The sequence below is a fragment of the Rissa tridactyla genome, chromosome 4 (assembly GCF_028500815.1).
Source record: "Rissa tridactyla isolate bRisTri1 chromosome 4, bRisTri1.patW.cur.20221130, whole genome shotgun sequence".
Classification (NCBI taxonomy): domain Eukaryota; kingdom Metazoa; phylum Chordata; class Aves; order Charadriiformes; family Laridae; genus Rissa; species Rissa tridactyla.
This window is the reverse complement of record NC_071469.1, coordinates 58,653,999-58,669,186: the sequence shown is the minus strand read 5'-3', so window position 1 is coordinate 58,669,186 and position 15,188 is coordinate 58,653,999. Positions and strand designations below refer to the sequence as shown.

At 46.4% G+C, this 15,188-nt stretch overlaps 1 protein-coding gene across 3 annotated transcripts in view; it reads left to right on the top strand.

Annotated features, from left to right (window-relative positions):
* Window positions 1-15,188, top strand: part of DEGS2 (delta 4-desaturase, sphingolipid 2) — a 36,333-nt gene that overhangs the window by 3,506 nt on the left and 17,639 nt on the right. The window contains exon 2 of one of the 3 annotated variants that reach the window (XM_054197760.1): window positions 6,502-6,629. The exons of 1 other annotated variant lie outside the window; for it this stretch is intronic. Coding sequence is in view for 1 of the 2 variants with exons in the window: in XM_054197759.1 (XP_054053734.1) it covers window positions 14,141-14,222 (82 nt within the window). In the remaining variant the exon portion in view is untranslated. Of the gene's footprint in view, window positions 1-6,501; window positions 6,630-14,140; window positions 14,223-15,188 lie in introns of those variants that run through there. One more of the 3 variants, XM_054197759.1, reaches the window with a different exon arrangement.

Sequence of the window (15,188 nt, the reverse complement as noted above, 5' to 3'; positions counted from 1 at the left end):
TACAGATTTGCCTCTTAAGTATTTACGAGGCTGCTGCAAGTATACATTCCATTTTCTATCTTCCCTTCTCACTACACCACTGCTTTGCTTCCTTGTATCCCAAATTGCCATGATATAAAAACTGATAAAAGATTCCTGCGAATAAATGCTTTCTTCTTCTACCTCAGCACTGAAGTGTTCTCAGAGTTAGTCTAGTCCAAGTCTCAAGACAGCAATACTGAGCTGTGGGCTAATGATGAGATTAGGAAATACTTTCCTATAAGTATTAGAAATAGCAACAAATTTACTTAACTTGTGGAGGTCTGGGAGTTCCTTCTCTCCAGTCACACTCAGCACTCCCATTTTAACCAACTACAAAATGTAGTTTATCATTGCAAAATTCTCATAAACTGAAAGGCTATTTTTAGATCCCGGAGAGAGATTTCCAGGCCGTTACATATAAATTCTGCCCCTCTGTCTATAGTTAGAAGAGCAAATGTTAACCGTGTGGGAAAAATAGTGCCTGTAACTTTTAAAAATCAGAATATTTCAAAATTAGGATGAAGTCTCCCTTGTCTCCCAGTAAAAGTTAAATGTAATAAAAAATGGTGGTTTCTTATGGAGGTCGTTCTTTTTTTTTTTTTTTTTTTTAGGAAAAATGCACAATTCACTTATACTTTTTATTCTATGCTTGCGTAGACAAAATATTAATGTCACCTACATCTTAGACAGGCACTCAGGCTTGCTCTTGAATTCTCACCAGAGCTGACATTGGCTTCAGAGCAAGTGGGATTTGGCCCTGAACTGGTTATTTTGGGTCAAGGGTTTTTTTGGTGTTAGCATAAATGAGCTTTGTCAAATATAGGAACAAAGTCATGAGTCTCTCTTGTTTATCAATATAATTTTTTTGGTCCGGGTCAATGATAATAGTTTAACAATTTTGTACAACCCGTTTTCATTTTTGTGTTTTTATTGCAAACATGTATATAATTTTGGACAGAAAATGCACTTTAAAGTTTGTAAGCATCAGAACCACCTTATTTTGAATATTGCAAGTGTCTTCTACTTTTTCCCATATTTTGGCTTAAAGCCGATGTTTTAATGTTTTGCTGCAACATTCACAATTCAATATTTTCCAGTGTGAAATGTTACATGATACAAATATTCTTCATCAGCTCTGTGTTTTATCCATTATACAGTTCTCTTCATCCTGAGAGAGATGATTATTAACTGCAAGGATTAGACATACATCCTTTTTCCAACTGCTTGACGAGAAAAAAACACAGAAACAAGCAAAAATGAAGATGTGAAAGCTGCCCAGTGAAAAGGTGTTTAAAAGAAAACTTTGTCCTCTGCCCAAATAGCAGCAGAAGTTACTCCCTGGATAATCTCTTATCCTCCTGCCCTACGCACCCCATTTTGCTCCCCATCCTCAGAACTCCAGCTTGTTTCTTAGCCACAGTTAAAAAGTTAGGGGGGAAAAAAACCTTAATTAAAAAAAAAATAAAGCCTTTCATTGGAAATAAAAGCTATTTTTAGGCATCCATAATGAATAAGTTTTTAAGAATACATATTCTTAACAAGCTCTACAAGCTCTAGATGCCTCAGACTTGGCGGTTTTGGTTTTTTTCTGGTTCCTTCCTTAAAATCTGCTGTAGTAAACTGGAGTCCACCATCAGTCTGCAGGAGCCAGTTTTTAATTTTTCACATGCACATTCCCACCAGCATTGCTTCTTCTCCGCTCTCCTTTCTTGGCACTGCAAAATTCCTAGTTGTAGTTTCAAGTCCTGAGCATATCTAACCGAGACAGCAAAACCGCATGAGTGTTCTCTGGACCGACGCAGCTTCTGCCATCCTCATGGCTTTTCTTTCTTTTGGCTTTAACCAGCTCACGTGCCTGCCTTTCTTCAGTAGGTGGGTGGGCAGGGGGAAACCTCAGGATTCAAAGAGAGAACAGCTGCAAAGCCAGCACAAAACAGTATAGTATCTCTGTACAGTTGTAGTTTGGAGAAGTTAGAAAGATATGGGTTACTGAAAGCTGACCGCTTCTAATTTTGGTACAGAGTCTCATAAAAAAATAGTGCCATCCATATATACCTGAGCTACCAGTAACATGCACAAGAAAGACAGAAAAATGTAAGGAAAGAAAGAGGGAGGGAGGGATGGAGGGAAAGGAAAAGAAGCGAAGAGAAGATGCATGCTCTGTAAGAGATTTCTTACTCCTCTGAACCTCCCTCAGCTTTTAGATTTTGCATATACTTGGCATCAAGTGTTACAGGAGATCATACAGAGCTTTAAACAGATCATGACAGAGCTTTAAAGTAGGCTTGAGGGGGAAGGGGAGCAATATCAGTCTTCCCCGTGACAAGCTGTGGGATGACAGGCAATGGTTAGAGGGATGGGGTGCCAGTGAGGGCCCGCAGCTTGTTACTCTGAGACTGCAGCACACTTGAAGTCTTATGGAGATAAGCCAGGGGCTCCTGAGGTAATAGGAGCCAAGAGGGATACACCAGTGAAATACCCCAAAGGAATTAAGGGATGCTCCTCTAAGAAGGAGACACGGCCAACACCTCAGCTGAAGTGCCTCTATACCAATGCCTGCAGCATGGGCAACAAACAGGAGGAGTTGGAAGCCACCATGCTGCTAGAAAACTAAGACCTAGTTGCCATTACAGAAACTTGGTGGGATGAATTCCATGACAGGAGTACAGCTATCAATGGCTATAGGCTGTTCAAAAGGGACAGGCAAGGAAGGAGGGGCAGAGGCATTGCCCTCTACATCAAGAAATGGGTAGAGTTTGAAGAGCTGTCCATGAAGAATAGCCACGAGCAGGTTGAAAACCTATGGGTAAGAATAAGAGACCGAGGCAACAAAGGGAACCTTGTGGTTGGTGTCTACTACAGGCCAAGGGGAACCTGTTGACGAGGCCTTCTTACTGCCTCTACAGGATACATCGTGCTCGCAGGCTCTTGTCCTGCTGGGGGACTTCAAACACCCTAACATCTGCTGGAAAAGTAGCATGGCAAGCTGTAGACAATGCAGGAGATTCCTGGAGTGCATCAAAGATAACTTCTTAAGCCAGGTAATAGACAGCCCCACAAAAGGAGAGGTGATGCTGGACTTGACGGTCACCAATGCAAGTGAACTAATCAGTGACGTCAAGATTGGAGGCAGCCTGGCCTGCAGTGATCATACACTGGTGGAGTTTGCAGTCCTGAGGGGTACGGGTCAGGCAAAGAGTAAAGTCAGGACCATGAATTTTAGGAAAGCAAAATTCCAGCCCTTCAAGGAGTCAGTCAATAGGGAAACTGGGAAACTGCCCTCTGGGACCAGGGAGCAGAACAGAGCTGGCAGATCTTTAAGGACACTTTCCTTAGAGCTCTCATTCCCAGGTGTAAAATACCAGGAAACAAGGGCAAGAGACTATCATGGCTGAGTTGAGACCTGCTGGTAAGGTCAAGAAAGGACAAGAAGGAAATGCCCAGGCAGTGGAAGCAGGGACAGGTATTCTGGGAGGAGTACAGGGATGCTGCCTTGTTGTGTAGGGTCAGGAAGGCCAAGGTGCAGCTGGAGCTGAATTTGGCAAGGGATGCAAAGAATAATAAGAAGGGCTTCTACAGCTATGTCAGACAGAAAAGAACATCAAATAAATTATACCCCCCTGAGGAGCAAGACTGGCAAATTGGTAATAATGGATGAGGAGAAGGCTGAGGTACTCAACAACTTTTTTGTCTCAGTCTTCACTGGCAGCCTCTCTTCCCACACACCTCAAGTGGATGGACTGCAAGGCAGGGACTGAGGAAGCAAAGTGCCTCCCACTGTAAGAGAAGATCAGGTTCCTGACCACCTGAAGAACCCGAACATACAGAAGTCTATGGGACCTGACAAGATGCCTCCCAGAATCCTGAGGGAATTGGCTGATGTAGTGGCCAGGCCACTCTCCATAATAGTTGAAAAGTCATGGCAGTCAAGTGAAGTCCCCAGTGACTGGAAAAAGAGAAAGATTGCACCCATTTTTAAAAGGGGTAGAAAGGAGGACCCTGGGAACTACCAACCTGTCAGCCTCACCTCTGTGCCTGGGAAGATCATGGAACAGATCCTCCTTGAAGCTATGCTAAGGCACATGGAGGACAGGGAGTTGATTTGAGACAGACAGCACAGCTTCAGCAAAGGCAAGTCCTGCCTGACCAGCCTACTGGCCTTCTGTGATGGAGTGACTACATCAGTGGACAAGGGAAGAGCTATGGATGTCATCTATCTGGACTTCTGTGAGGCCTTTGACATGGTCCCCCACAACATCCTTCTCTCTAAATTGGAGAGATACAGATTTGATGGATAGACTGTTCGATGGATGAGGAATTGGTTGGATGGTCACATCCAGAGGGTAGTGGTCAATGGCTCAATGTCCAGATGGAGATAGGTGACAAGTGGTGTCCTTCAGGGGTCCGTATTGGGACCAGTACTGTTCAATATCTTCACTAATGACATAGACAGTGGGACCGAGTGCACCTTTGGCAAGTTTGTGGATGACACCAAGCTGACTGGTGCGGTTGACATGCCTGAGGGACGGAATGCCATCCAGAGGGACCTGCAAAAACTCCAAAAGTGGGCCTGTGTGAATGTCAGGAGGTTCAACAAGGCCAAGTGCAGGTCCTGCACCTGGGTTGGGGCAACCCCCGGTATCAATACAGGCTGGGTGATGAAGGGATTGAGAGCAGCCCTGAGGAGAAGGACTTGGGGGTACTGGTGGGTGAAAAGCTGGACATGAGCCCACAACATGTGCTCGCAGCCCAGAAAGCCAACCCTATCCTGGGCTGCATCAAAAGCAGCGTGGCCAGCAGGTCAAGGGAGATGATTCTCCCTCTACTCTGCTCTGGTGAGACCCCACCTGAAGTCCTGTGTCCAGCTATGGAGCCCTCAGCACAGGAAAGACATGGACCTGTTGTAGGGAGTCCAGAGGGCCACAAAAATGATCAGTGCTGGAGCACCTCTCCTATGAAGACAGGGTGAGAGAGTTGGGGTTGTTCAGCCTGGAGAACAGAAGGCTCTGGGGAGACCTTATTGCAGCCTTCCAGTACCTGAAGAGGGCCTACAGGAAAGATGTGGACAAACTTTTAGCAGGGCCTGTTGCGATAGGACAAGGGGTAACAGCTTTAAACTGAAAGAGGGAAGACTCAGCCTAGATCTAAGGAAGACATTTATTACACTGAGGGTGGTGAAACACTGGCCCAGGTTGCCCAGAGAGGTGGGAGATGCCCCATCCCTGGAAACATTCCAGGTCAGGTTGGAGGGGGCTCTGAGCAACCTGATCTAGTTGAAGATGTCCTTGCTCATTGCAGGGGAGGTTGGACTAGATGGCCTTTAAAGGTCCCTTCCAACCCAAACTATTCTGTGATTCTCTGGTATGTTTTGGGTTTTTGTTTTAGGGCAAAGTGTAAGTATAAGTGTCCTAAAGACAGGTTACTGCCACCGTTTAGTATGCATAGATGACATACACGGATAATTTGAAAAATCATGTTTTGTTTCAGTTTACCTCAAAGGATGCTAAGCTTGGGCTTTAAACAAGAGTAATTGACTTTTTCAGCTTCACAGGCTCATAGAAAAGCTGAGGCTGCAAGGGATCTCTCCAGATTGTCTAGTCCAAAGCCCTGCTTAAAAGCGGGGTCAAATAGAGCAGGTTGCTCAGGGCCATGTTCAGTTGGGTTTTGAATATCTCCAAGGACGGTGACTCCACAGTGTCTCTGGGCAACCTGTTCCCATGTTTGACCATCCTCAGAGTAAAGAAGTTCTTTCCCTATGTTTAAGTAAAATTTCCTGTATTGCAATTTGTCCCTGTTGCCTCGTATCTTTTCGCTGGGCACCACTGGAAGAGTATGGCTCTTTTTGTCTTTTATGTCTTCTTTTTTTCTTGTTTGTTTGTAATTTTATTGTGCAATTCCTGGGATGCTCAGTGTCCTGAGTAGACTTAAACCATTTGTTAAATGCAGACTCCCTGCAGTGAAATCACCAGTGCTACTCATAGTAGAGGAAGATATGGGATGCTTGAGGCATTGCAGCGCCCTGGCTTGGGAGAACTCCTACAGTCCATCTCTCAGATATGCTCAATATAGCAGCTGCAGATGATGGTCAGCACTCAACATCATTAGCCACTCAATCAATATAATGCTTTTTCCTCTTGCGTGTTTTTTTGTTTTCTTGTGGTGAACTAGTAGTTCACAGCATCCAGAACCCATAGTTGTCGTTGCTGTACTAATTCAACTTTGTGTACAATATCTGGTTGCATTATATTTATATAAAGAGCTGTTTCTCATTTCCTACTACAGAACTAGTTGTTCTGGCCCTTATCTCAGCTGCATCAAGCCACAACTAGGTAACTGGGTTTTTAAACAAGAATTACCAAAAGTCTGTTATATTTTAAGGAAAGGAAGGTCACACAAAATAAGTTAGTCTTTCACAAAGTAAGAAAGAATGAACAAAAAGATCAACGCTTGTTTTCTAAATCTTGGTTTTTTTTCCTGTAGGCCTACTCCTGCTGCCTTCCGCTTACATTTAAGTGAGAAAGAGGAAGAAATTTGAAGTGTGAAACTTGTGAAACAAGTGAGCTTTTCACAGCCATCATCTACAGCCTTCTCTCTTGCCTCTAGTGGAGGTGACTTTTCCCAATTTGCTTCACTGATTTAGAAACTTCTGATATCCTTTTTTTTTTTTCTTATTATTCTCATGCAAACTATTTGTCCAATGTTTGAGAAGAAAGATTAGCCCTCCCATTGTAAATCAACACCGGTCACTAAACTGATAATACTTACATATCTAGTTAAATATGTGACATGAATAGCTTTTGTGTAAAGACCAAATATAGAGTCACTTACTGGAGGAAAAGAAAATCAGTAGTTGATAATATGGAGTTCTCTTGTTAACACGTATAAAAGACTTATCTAAGACTAATGAATAAGTTGTGCCAATTCAAGATAGCAGGTTTTCCGTGTTATCTTCATCTAGAATGGCATCTAGAATGCTTTATTAATCAATTAAAGCAGAAGAGGTCTTGAAGAAAAAAAAATCAGGAAGAAATCTAAACAAGGATTTACAACGCCATTAAAGTAATTCACTAAGAAAAATGTTAATTAGCTGTGCCATCCTTTCCCACAGCCCTTGTCCTAGCTCTTTGCAGCTCTGCAGGGAATGGGGTTTTAACTTTACCTTTATAGTCCTTCATAATTCAGCCTCCTCGTCTCCAGCTGATGTAATATAGCTACCACCATGCCTGGCCTTTATGGCCCACTGGCTTCTGCTACAAATGTCGTTGTCCTCTCTCCTCAGATTGCTAATTAAATGTGAGGGAAATCCCTGAGCCTAATTTGTGTATGGACTCCTACAAAGCACTTTGTTCATTATGAACATAAGGTTCTGCTTGCTGACGATGACTAGGAACAAGCAACGAACTCTGTGTGCACCTCTTTTCTCTGTTTCTTTTTCTGGTACTTCCAATAATTATTGTTTTCTTTTCTGTAAAGCATCCTACTTCAGATTCCCCTCTTAAAAACAAACCAAGCAGCTAACAAAGCTACCCCAATTCATTTGCTGAGATTTATAGTGCTCTCGTCTATTTGTCATCTGCTTGTGTCTTTGAGACTGAGCACAGTGAGGAAGGGCTTTCCCTCATCCGTTATCTTGCAGAGGGAGGGAGACAGGGTTTGCACTGCCACCATTACATACTAATTTCTAAGTTATGGTCACTAATCACCCCAGTCTTTAAACAGGTTTTGTTGTAAGGACAATTTGTTTTTCTTACTGTATGAAAGGATACGTGAATCAGTGGGCCTAATGCTTGCTCCAGAAACGTTGAACCCTTTAATTGTATGTGGAAAATACAAATTATTGAGTTGTAAAGGCGATGATCAAAAATAAAGGTTTTCTCCTCCATTCCTAATTTCATGGCTGAGGGTATGAAACTACCCTTCCAAAAATCCTGAGCCTTTACAACGCTGTCATATTAAATATCAACATAGGATGTGTGTGGACATCTGAATAGGCTGTATCTTGCAAATCATAGGCAACATGAGAAGCAGAAACTTCTGGGAAATAATACATATTAATGGAGCCAGCATGATAGAATTTCACACCTGCCAGCACAGGCAAGATATGTGAATGCATGTCCTAACTGCTCATACTGCACTCTGGGACCGGGAAGCGAATCTGCAACTCCGATTCATGCCTGTTGTCAGCCATGAATTTTCAGGTTGTTTCATCAATGTCAGGTTTTTGTCAGCGTTACGTTGATGGTTGGACTTGATGATCTGAAAGGTCCCTTCCAACCTAGACAATTCGATGATTCTATGATTCTATTTTCTTACAAATAGCAGGACTTCCCAGCCCTCCTCCTGCAGATGCATTTCCCTGGGTTGCGGATGCCAGACCTGATGCTGGAAAGTGCTGAGCTCTCAGTTCCCATTAAAGTCACCAGGTATTGATAGATCCCAGTAGCGCTAAGAAGGAAGTACCCCTAGAGTTAATATTACTTTTTTAAAAGAAAAATAATCCCAGATTTAAATGAATAAGGCTAATTAGTTAAAAATAAATAAGATGTATAAATTGCTGCGGTCTCAATGAAAGCCCAAGGGCAGCTGTTTTCTTCTTAAACCAACTTAGCTGGGTTTCTACAGGTGCTGAGCAGCACTGAACTAAATCGGGTTTTAAGTATGTCGGGCTGAAACTCGAGTATCGGGAAATAGGTTTGAAAGAGCAGGTCTGGTAGGGTCAGCTGTGGTCTAGAAAGCACTGCCGTAGCAGTGATGTACGGCAGTGAGGGGGTTTAGAGAAGAGACCCATCAACGCTGAGAGGGGGAGGAGAGAAATTCCAGTTTAATCCGATGCCTTTCTTCCCAGGACCCACATCCTCTCATAATCCTGATACTCTCTGTCAAAAGGGAACCCCTTAGGTTCTCACATGTGGATAAATGATTATAAATGCTGCTAATTTTTGCATATAATATTTTTTGCTGTGGAAGGGGAATCTAGTTAATGCACTCCATTCAGGTGTTTTGTACCTGGGTGCTACTAAAACTGTTCCCGAAATGCCAAGATTGCAGGGAGGGTAGCATAAGCTATTAATGGGATAAGTACTTATGGTGCATAACAGCAAATATGTCTCATGATAGAAAGCAACTGCAAATCCTCTCAACAATATAAAACACTCTGTGGAATAAATTACTTTCTAGAGAGATTGTGATTATCTTTGAAAAAGCTAGGATGCAGAAGAGCGAAAATGTAACACGAGAAAAAATATTTATGTGGAAGAGGAAATTGTTTTCATTTGAATTCTGCAGAAGCAGTCTTCCTAAATACATTCTGTACGTGATCATAGCACTGTCATTAATTACAGTAGGCCTGCATCTGCTAATGATCAGATCAAAACATTTTAAAATTTCTTAATGCTTAAGAAATTTCTAAATTTCTAAAGTATTTCTAAAGGAGGCGAGAACATTTGAGTGCTACCAAATCAAGTCTATTGCTCCCCTCCAAAGTCATAGTCGTCCTTTTTGTTGACTTCCATTACATTCATCGGACAATTGGACTTGCTGGAATAAAATGCATAACTATATGAGGCAAAAGAGGTACAGAGTTACTAGTGATGACCCTAAAGCCATGTCTAGGCAAGGCGGACTTGGAGGATGGTTATTCCCAAGGGGAATAGCCCAAGGGGAGTAGCCCAAGCTGTCTCAAGGTTTTACTTCTACTTTACCCCACCCCTGGAGGTGTTGAAGGCCAGGTTGGATGGGGCTTTGAGCAACCTGGTTTGCTGGGAGGTGTCCCTGCCCGTGGCAGGGGGTTGGAACTCAATGATCTGTAAGGTCCCTTCCAACCCGAACCATGCTGTGATTCTATGGTGCGCCCACGCAGTACCGCGGAGTGGTCGCGGCGCCCACGGCATGCGTTAAATACCTTCGTCTGCGGGGTGAGGAGGGGGAACCCGCCCCTCGGGCAGCGGGGCGGCGACGGGGCTCCCCGCGGCTGGGCGCTGCGGTGGCGGCGCGGCGCCGGCAGGGGGTGTCCTTCGCGCGGCGCGGTGGGACGGGGGCGGCGCCGGCTCGGCTCCGCTCCGCCGGACGGTGGGGCCCGTGGAGGGCTGGAGCTGCCGCAGGAGGGGGGTTATCCCGGCCGCGTTTTGCCGTGGAGCCTTCCATCCACGCAGCCGCCCCGCCGGCATCCGCTCGGGGACCGGCATCCGGGACCCGCACCCCGCCTGATGCCCAGGGCGGGATGTGCTGCATCTCCCTGGGCGCTTCCCGCCGCTCCCGGACCAAGAAGGGGCTACTCGCCCCTCCTGTGGAGGGCGAGGACTGATGGCTAGCTCAGCACAGAGCTGGGATCCTGGGAAAGCTGGCAGCAATAAACTCGGGCAGAAGCGAGCTGATCTTGGAGGGAGTTACTTCTTTCTTTGACCGTCACTTTTCATTTTGGGAGCTCCCAGGCAGAGAGACTAGGAACCATCCTAGTTCCAGCAGGATTTGCTGAGTGCAAACCGGGCTATTGTGCTAGCTGTCATGAAAGCAGCGTGTTGCATAAAGGGGGAGTTACATGTAATATGACCAAGTGTATCTAACAGCTTGCCACCGGCAACACGAAAATGTCATTCTACCCCTAAGATTCTGTTGCAGCAGCTCCTCAGCACCTTTGCGTGGACAATTCAACTCACAGCTCGGGCATAGAGTTAACCCAGTAGAAAGGGTCAATGAGCCAGGGCAGGCTCATCACAGGTAAGAGGGGAAGGCAGAAAGTAGGGCTTATTGGTGCATTATTTCTCCTGAACCACCTCCAATGGGTGGGTGTGTTAATGACGTGGCTCATCTACGAACTATGCTGCATATGAAAACTTGACTTTGTTCAATAAAGAACATCACATTGTAAACTTTGTCACTCGTTACGTCAAGTCAGAGCGTGACACCCAATTCAAAACGACTGCAACTTTTCTAAACAAGCAAATACACAGCGAAGTTTTCTTCAGGTAATAAAAGCGACTGTTAAGGAAGGCCCAGTATAGACAGGCAGAGAAGAAACTAGGTAATTCAGGAATTGAAAATACAAGTCTGTCATGGGACATGGAGCTCTTTATTCAAAGGAGAAAACACCTTATTTAGAGCTAAAACTGCCAAACAACTTTATTTCCAGAACATCAACTTTAACAAAGATTAGTCTCTGGAAACCAAAAAAGGGGAGGTAAGTCCTGTTGTCATGGTTTGCGTTAGAAAAGGCTTAGCTAAAAACAAAATAACAGAGGTTATAATAATAATAAACAAGGTAAATAATAAATAGGTTCTGTTTTGCCTCAAACCAGGACACCTGTACATGAGGGCAGCTTAAGTAACTTCAAACACCAAGGCTGCTCTTCAGGCTGGCAACAGCCACCGGGAAACGTGTGCAGGTGTTCCTGCGGCATTTACTGTGTCACCTGCACTTTTAATAAGCGGAGGGAGGAAGTAGGTGGGTTGCGTAGCAGAAATACATTCGTGCTGGGAAGCCACCTGGTGGAAAGGCACCTTGGGGTGGAGAAGTGTGACTCTGCCGGGCTGTGTGGAAAAGAGGACCAGTATGGCTTGTTTCAGAGCTGTGTATCGTAGGTCATGTCCTCAGGGAAGCAAAGGATTTTTGCCTTTTTTACCCTGGAAATTGCCAGCTGGGATGCTGGAGGTGAGTGTGATGCATACTTACAACTACGTAAATGAGATATTTGACGGTACCCTGCACAGAGTCAGCAATTGGGCTCCTCCTGTTGAGTGCGTTGAGAATTTCTCTCAGCCAGGCTTCTCAGCAGTTAGAAATCCCAAACAAATGTAGGAAACTGCTGAAGAAAGGAAGGGTACAGCTGGGAGAACATGACCATATGAAGAATGTTTGAATTGCCATAAAGTGTAGTGAGTATGTGAACATGTAGAGTTCATGATCATTATAATATTCATTATAAGGTCTATTATTGCCGGGTGACATTAAAATTCCCCCCTCCTTTTCCTTTGTGAATGATTGTAAGCCTGTTTGCGCTTTACTAGGATGCTATAAAACTAAGGGTGCCAAATGGTCAGAGCTGGATAATACTTCTGCCAATTTTAGAAGACAGTCTAAAGCTGGCGTTTCTTGTTTGTCTGGCGTCCACAATTACTCTTAAATTAGTATAATTTGTTTGGTTTATTATAGAAATATAAAGCGTGAAATTCTATCCTCAAAGAGAGATGCCAGCTCACTGGAGACAGAAAAGCTTTTTCGTTCTTCTCATGTGGTAGGGTTGAGGCCATAGTAATAAGCTACATGAAGACAATGCCGTTGCCTGCAAAGAAGTTACTTAACTTTCCGTGCAGGACTCACCATATGCAATAGCACCAGCCTATTGGATAAACTTTGGGGGATGAAGTCGTATTTGTTTTCTTTGCAACTGCATGGACTGCCCACTAATTTGCTTTTTTAGTCACCTTGAGCACTCCTGAGCAGGAAGTGACAGAAGGGTGTCATCACGTTCATGTCGTCTTTGGCTTCTCCACCGATACTGTCAACAAGCCAAAATGTTTGAGCCGATTAAAGGTTTAGGCTGAGATACTGATGCATCTGCTCTCCGAACAATTCATTCCTTATAGAAACATGTAATAACCTTAACTTGGATTAACAGTCCATTAACTGGGTTGGGCACTGCGACTTTATGGGAGAACACCAACCTCGTGTTGGAGCAATGGTGAAGAAACCATTGTACTTACAGAGAGGTGACCTGTAAAAGCAAAGAGGTTAAACTCCTGCTCCTGCTCTGGGCAAAGCTGCACCACTGGCAGCACCATTCTCCTTCCACTCAACCTGCTTTGGACCTTTAGTTGTTCAAGGGTTTAAATTTAGCCTGCTTCAGGGGGAAAAAGATAAAAATCAGAAAAGCCTCCTAAAACTTCGTAGCAGTCAGGTGTCAGCGTTTTGGGTTTGTGGGTTGTTTTGTTGTTGTTTGGTGTTGTTTCTTTTTTAACCCATATCGTTTCATGGAATTGGGCTACCAAACAGTCTTAAATAGTTAAACTAGACTAAAGTAAGAGGTGATAGTATTGGAGGGATGGATAGTATGGAGGGAGCTAGAGAGATTCATATTGAAACAGAATGAATCAAAATTGTTTTCTGAGTGTGGAGCTGACCCAAATGGGGTGTTGTCAGTGGCCGAAGTAATGATAGGGATAGTGAACCCTGAAGAGGGACAGCAGGCCAGGTATGGGCTTGCAAAATAGCGTAGTGGGAACAAGACCAGCACTTTAATTTTGGCTTGTGTGTCTGGAGAAATATCCCCATGCAACATGTGTAACTCCTCTCCCTGTGAATCAGAGAGGCTAGAGAAGTTAGAAAGGTTACCCGAGTTGCAAGGTTAGCAGGCCCTTTGCCTGGCTTCAGTAACAAGGGAGCAGTGGGATTTCCTGCTACTTCAGCGCAGACGGTACTGGACCTGGGAAATGGGCGACAGACTCTCAGGAGTGAAGCGTGACCCAGCCAAGGGCTGGATGCTGCTGGGACAGCTCACACAGGGTTTGTCAGAGCGCCAAGGGAGTGTGTGTCAGGCGTTGGTCATCCTCACGCCGTCCCAGGCCTTCCACCCCTGGGAGGAGCTCACATGGCTGGTCTTTGCCCTAAGCCACATTCTGCTTAGGGCTGTGGCACTGGACTTATGGCGTTTGGACTACCTTTGCTTTCCAAAAGCCTTGTCTGGAAGTGCCTGGCGACAGACCTGCAGTGCTGGCGACCCCCTTGTGCTCTGAGGCTGTCCCAGGAGGGGATGCCCATAGCGGCTGTGGTGATCCCTGGAGAGCCCCACGGTGGTGGCAGCAGCACGATGGTAATCCTGCTGCCCTGCAAACCACCGCCCACCCCTGGCGACCTTCGAAGCCCCTATAGCATGACGAACCTCGGTCGCCCCTCTCCTGCCCCACCGCCAGCCCCGAGGCACGCTCCCTCCCCCGCACACCCGAGGGGGGTGCTCTGCAGCTCCCCCAGCTCCCTGCACACCCGCCCCTTCGGGGCGCGGAGCCGGTGCCCGCCGGAGGCGAGAGGCAGCCGGCGGGGCGGGGGCAGGCGGCGGGCGGAGCCGCCCCTCCGCCGGGCGCGGAGCTATAAATGCGGCGTGGAGCGGAGCGGAGCGCAGCGGGAGCCATGGGTAACCGTGTCACCCGCGGGGATTTCGAGTGGGTCTACACGGAGCAGCCCCACACGCAGCGCAGGAAGGAGATCCTGGGTAAGTGGAGGGGCCGGGGAGCGGCCACCGTCGGGGCGGGCGGCCGGGCTGGATCGCACCCCTGGGCGGGGAGGGGCGGGCGGAGCGCGGGGGTCCGTGCCGGCTCCCCCGATGTCGCCGCTGGGAGCGGCTCGGGGCACTGCCCGGGCTGCGGGGAGCGGGGGTTCCGCCTCGGAGGGGTATTTTTCCGGCGGGGGGGTGCGGACGACGACGGACACACACGCTGTCCCAAACTCTCCCGGCGCCGCCTCGCCTTCGAGAGGAGGCAGCGGAGGGGCACGGGGTGGGGAGGGGGCACCGGCGGCTGAAGAGAGCCCCGCTGCCCCGGGCTGGGTCACACGGGCGGCAGAGCCGGCGGTGGCGGGGTGACACTGCGGGGCGATCAGCCGGCCCCGCACCTCGCCCCGGGCCGGGGGGGGCGCGGCAGCGCTGCCGGCTCCCTGCCGGGAGGGGCGGCGGGTGGCTGGGAGCCCTTCTAGAGGCAAGTTTTCACGGTGTCCTGGTAGTGCAATAAAATAAATGAGGATGTGGGTGAGTGTTTGCTAGAGAACGACAGAAAGTCCCCACCGCTGGTCAGGGACAAGGTACACTCCTGTGTTTTTCTGTTGTAGGGGCAGCGTCTGTCTGTGCACATGAGCGTGTTGGATTGGGAGGGTTTTGCTTTGGGTTTGGGGGTTTGGGTGTTTCTGAAGATAGCTTCTGAGAAGAACTAATAATTTAGAATTGCTTCACAATATTGTTGCGTATCTCCTGAAAACATAGTTTCAACATTTTATTAATAAAGAAGATTTTGATCTTTTTTTTCCCCTGTTCTTATTTGGGTGGGTTGGTTGGGTTTTTTTCCCCATCCCTCTAATGAGTAGGATAAAGTTTTTAAAGATCTTTTATAAAGATCTTTATGTGACTGAGGTGCTGCACAGGGTCTATGATAATTAGGTGTGGTTTCTAAACTCCTCCACAATCTAA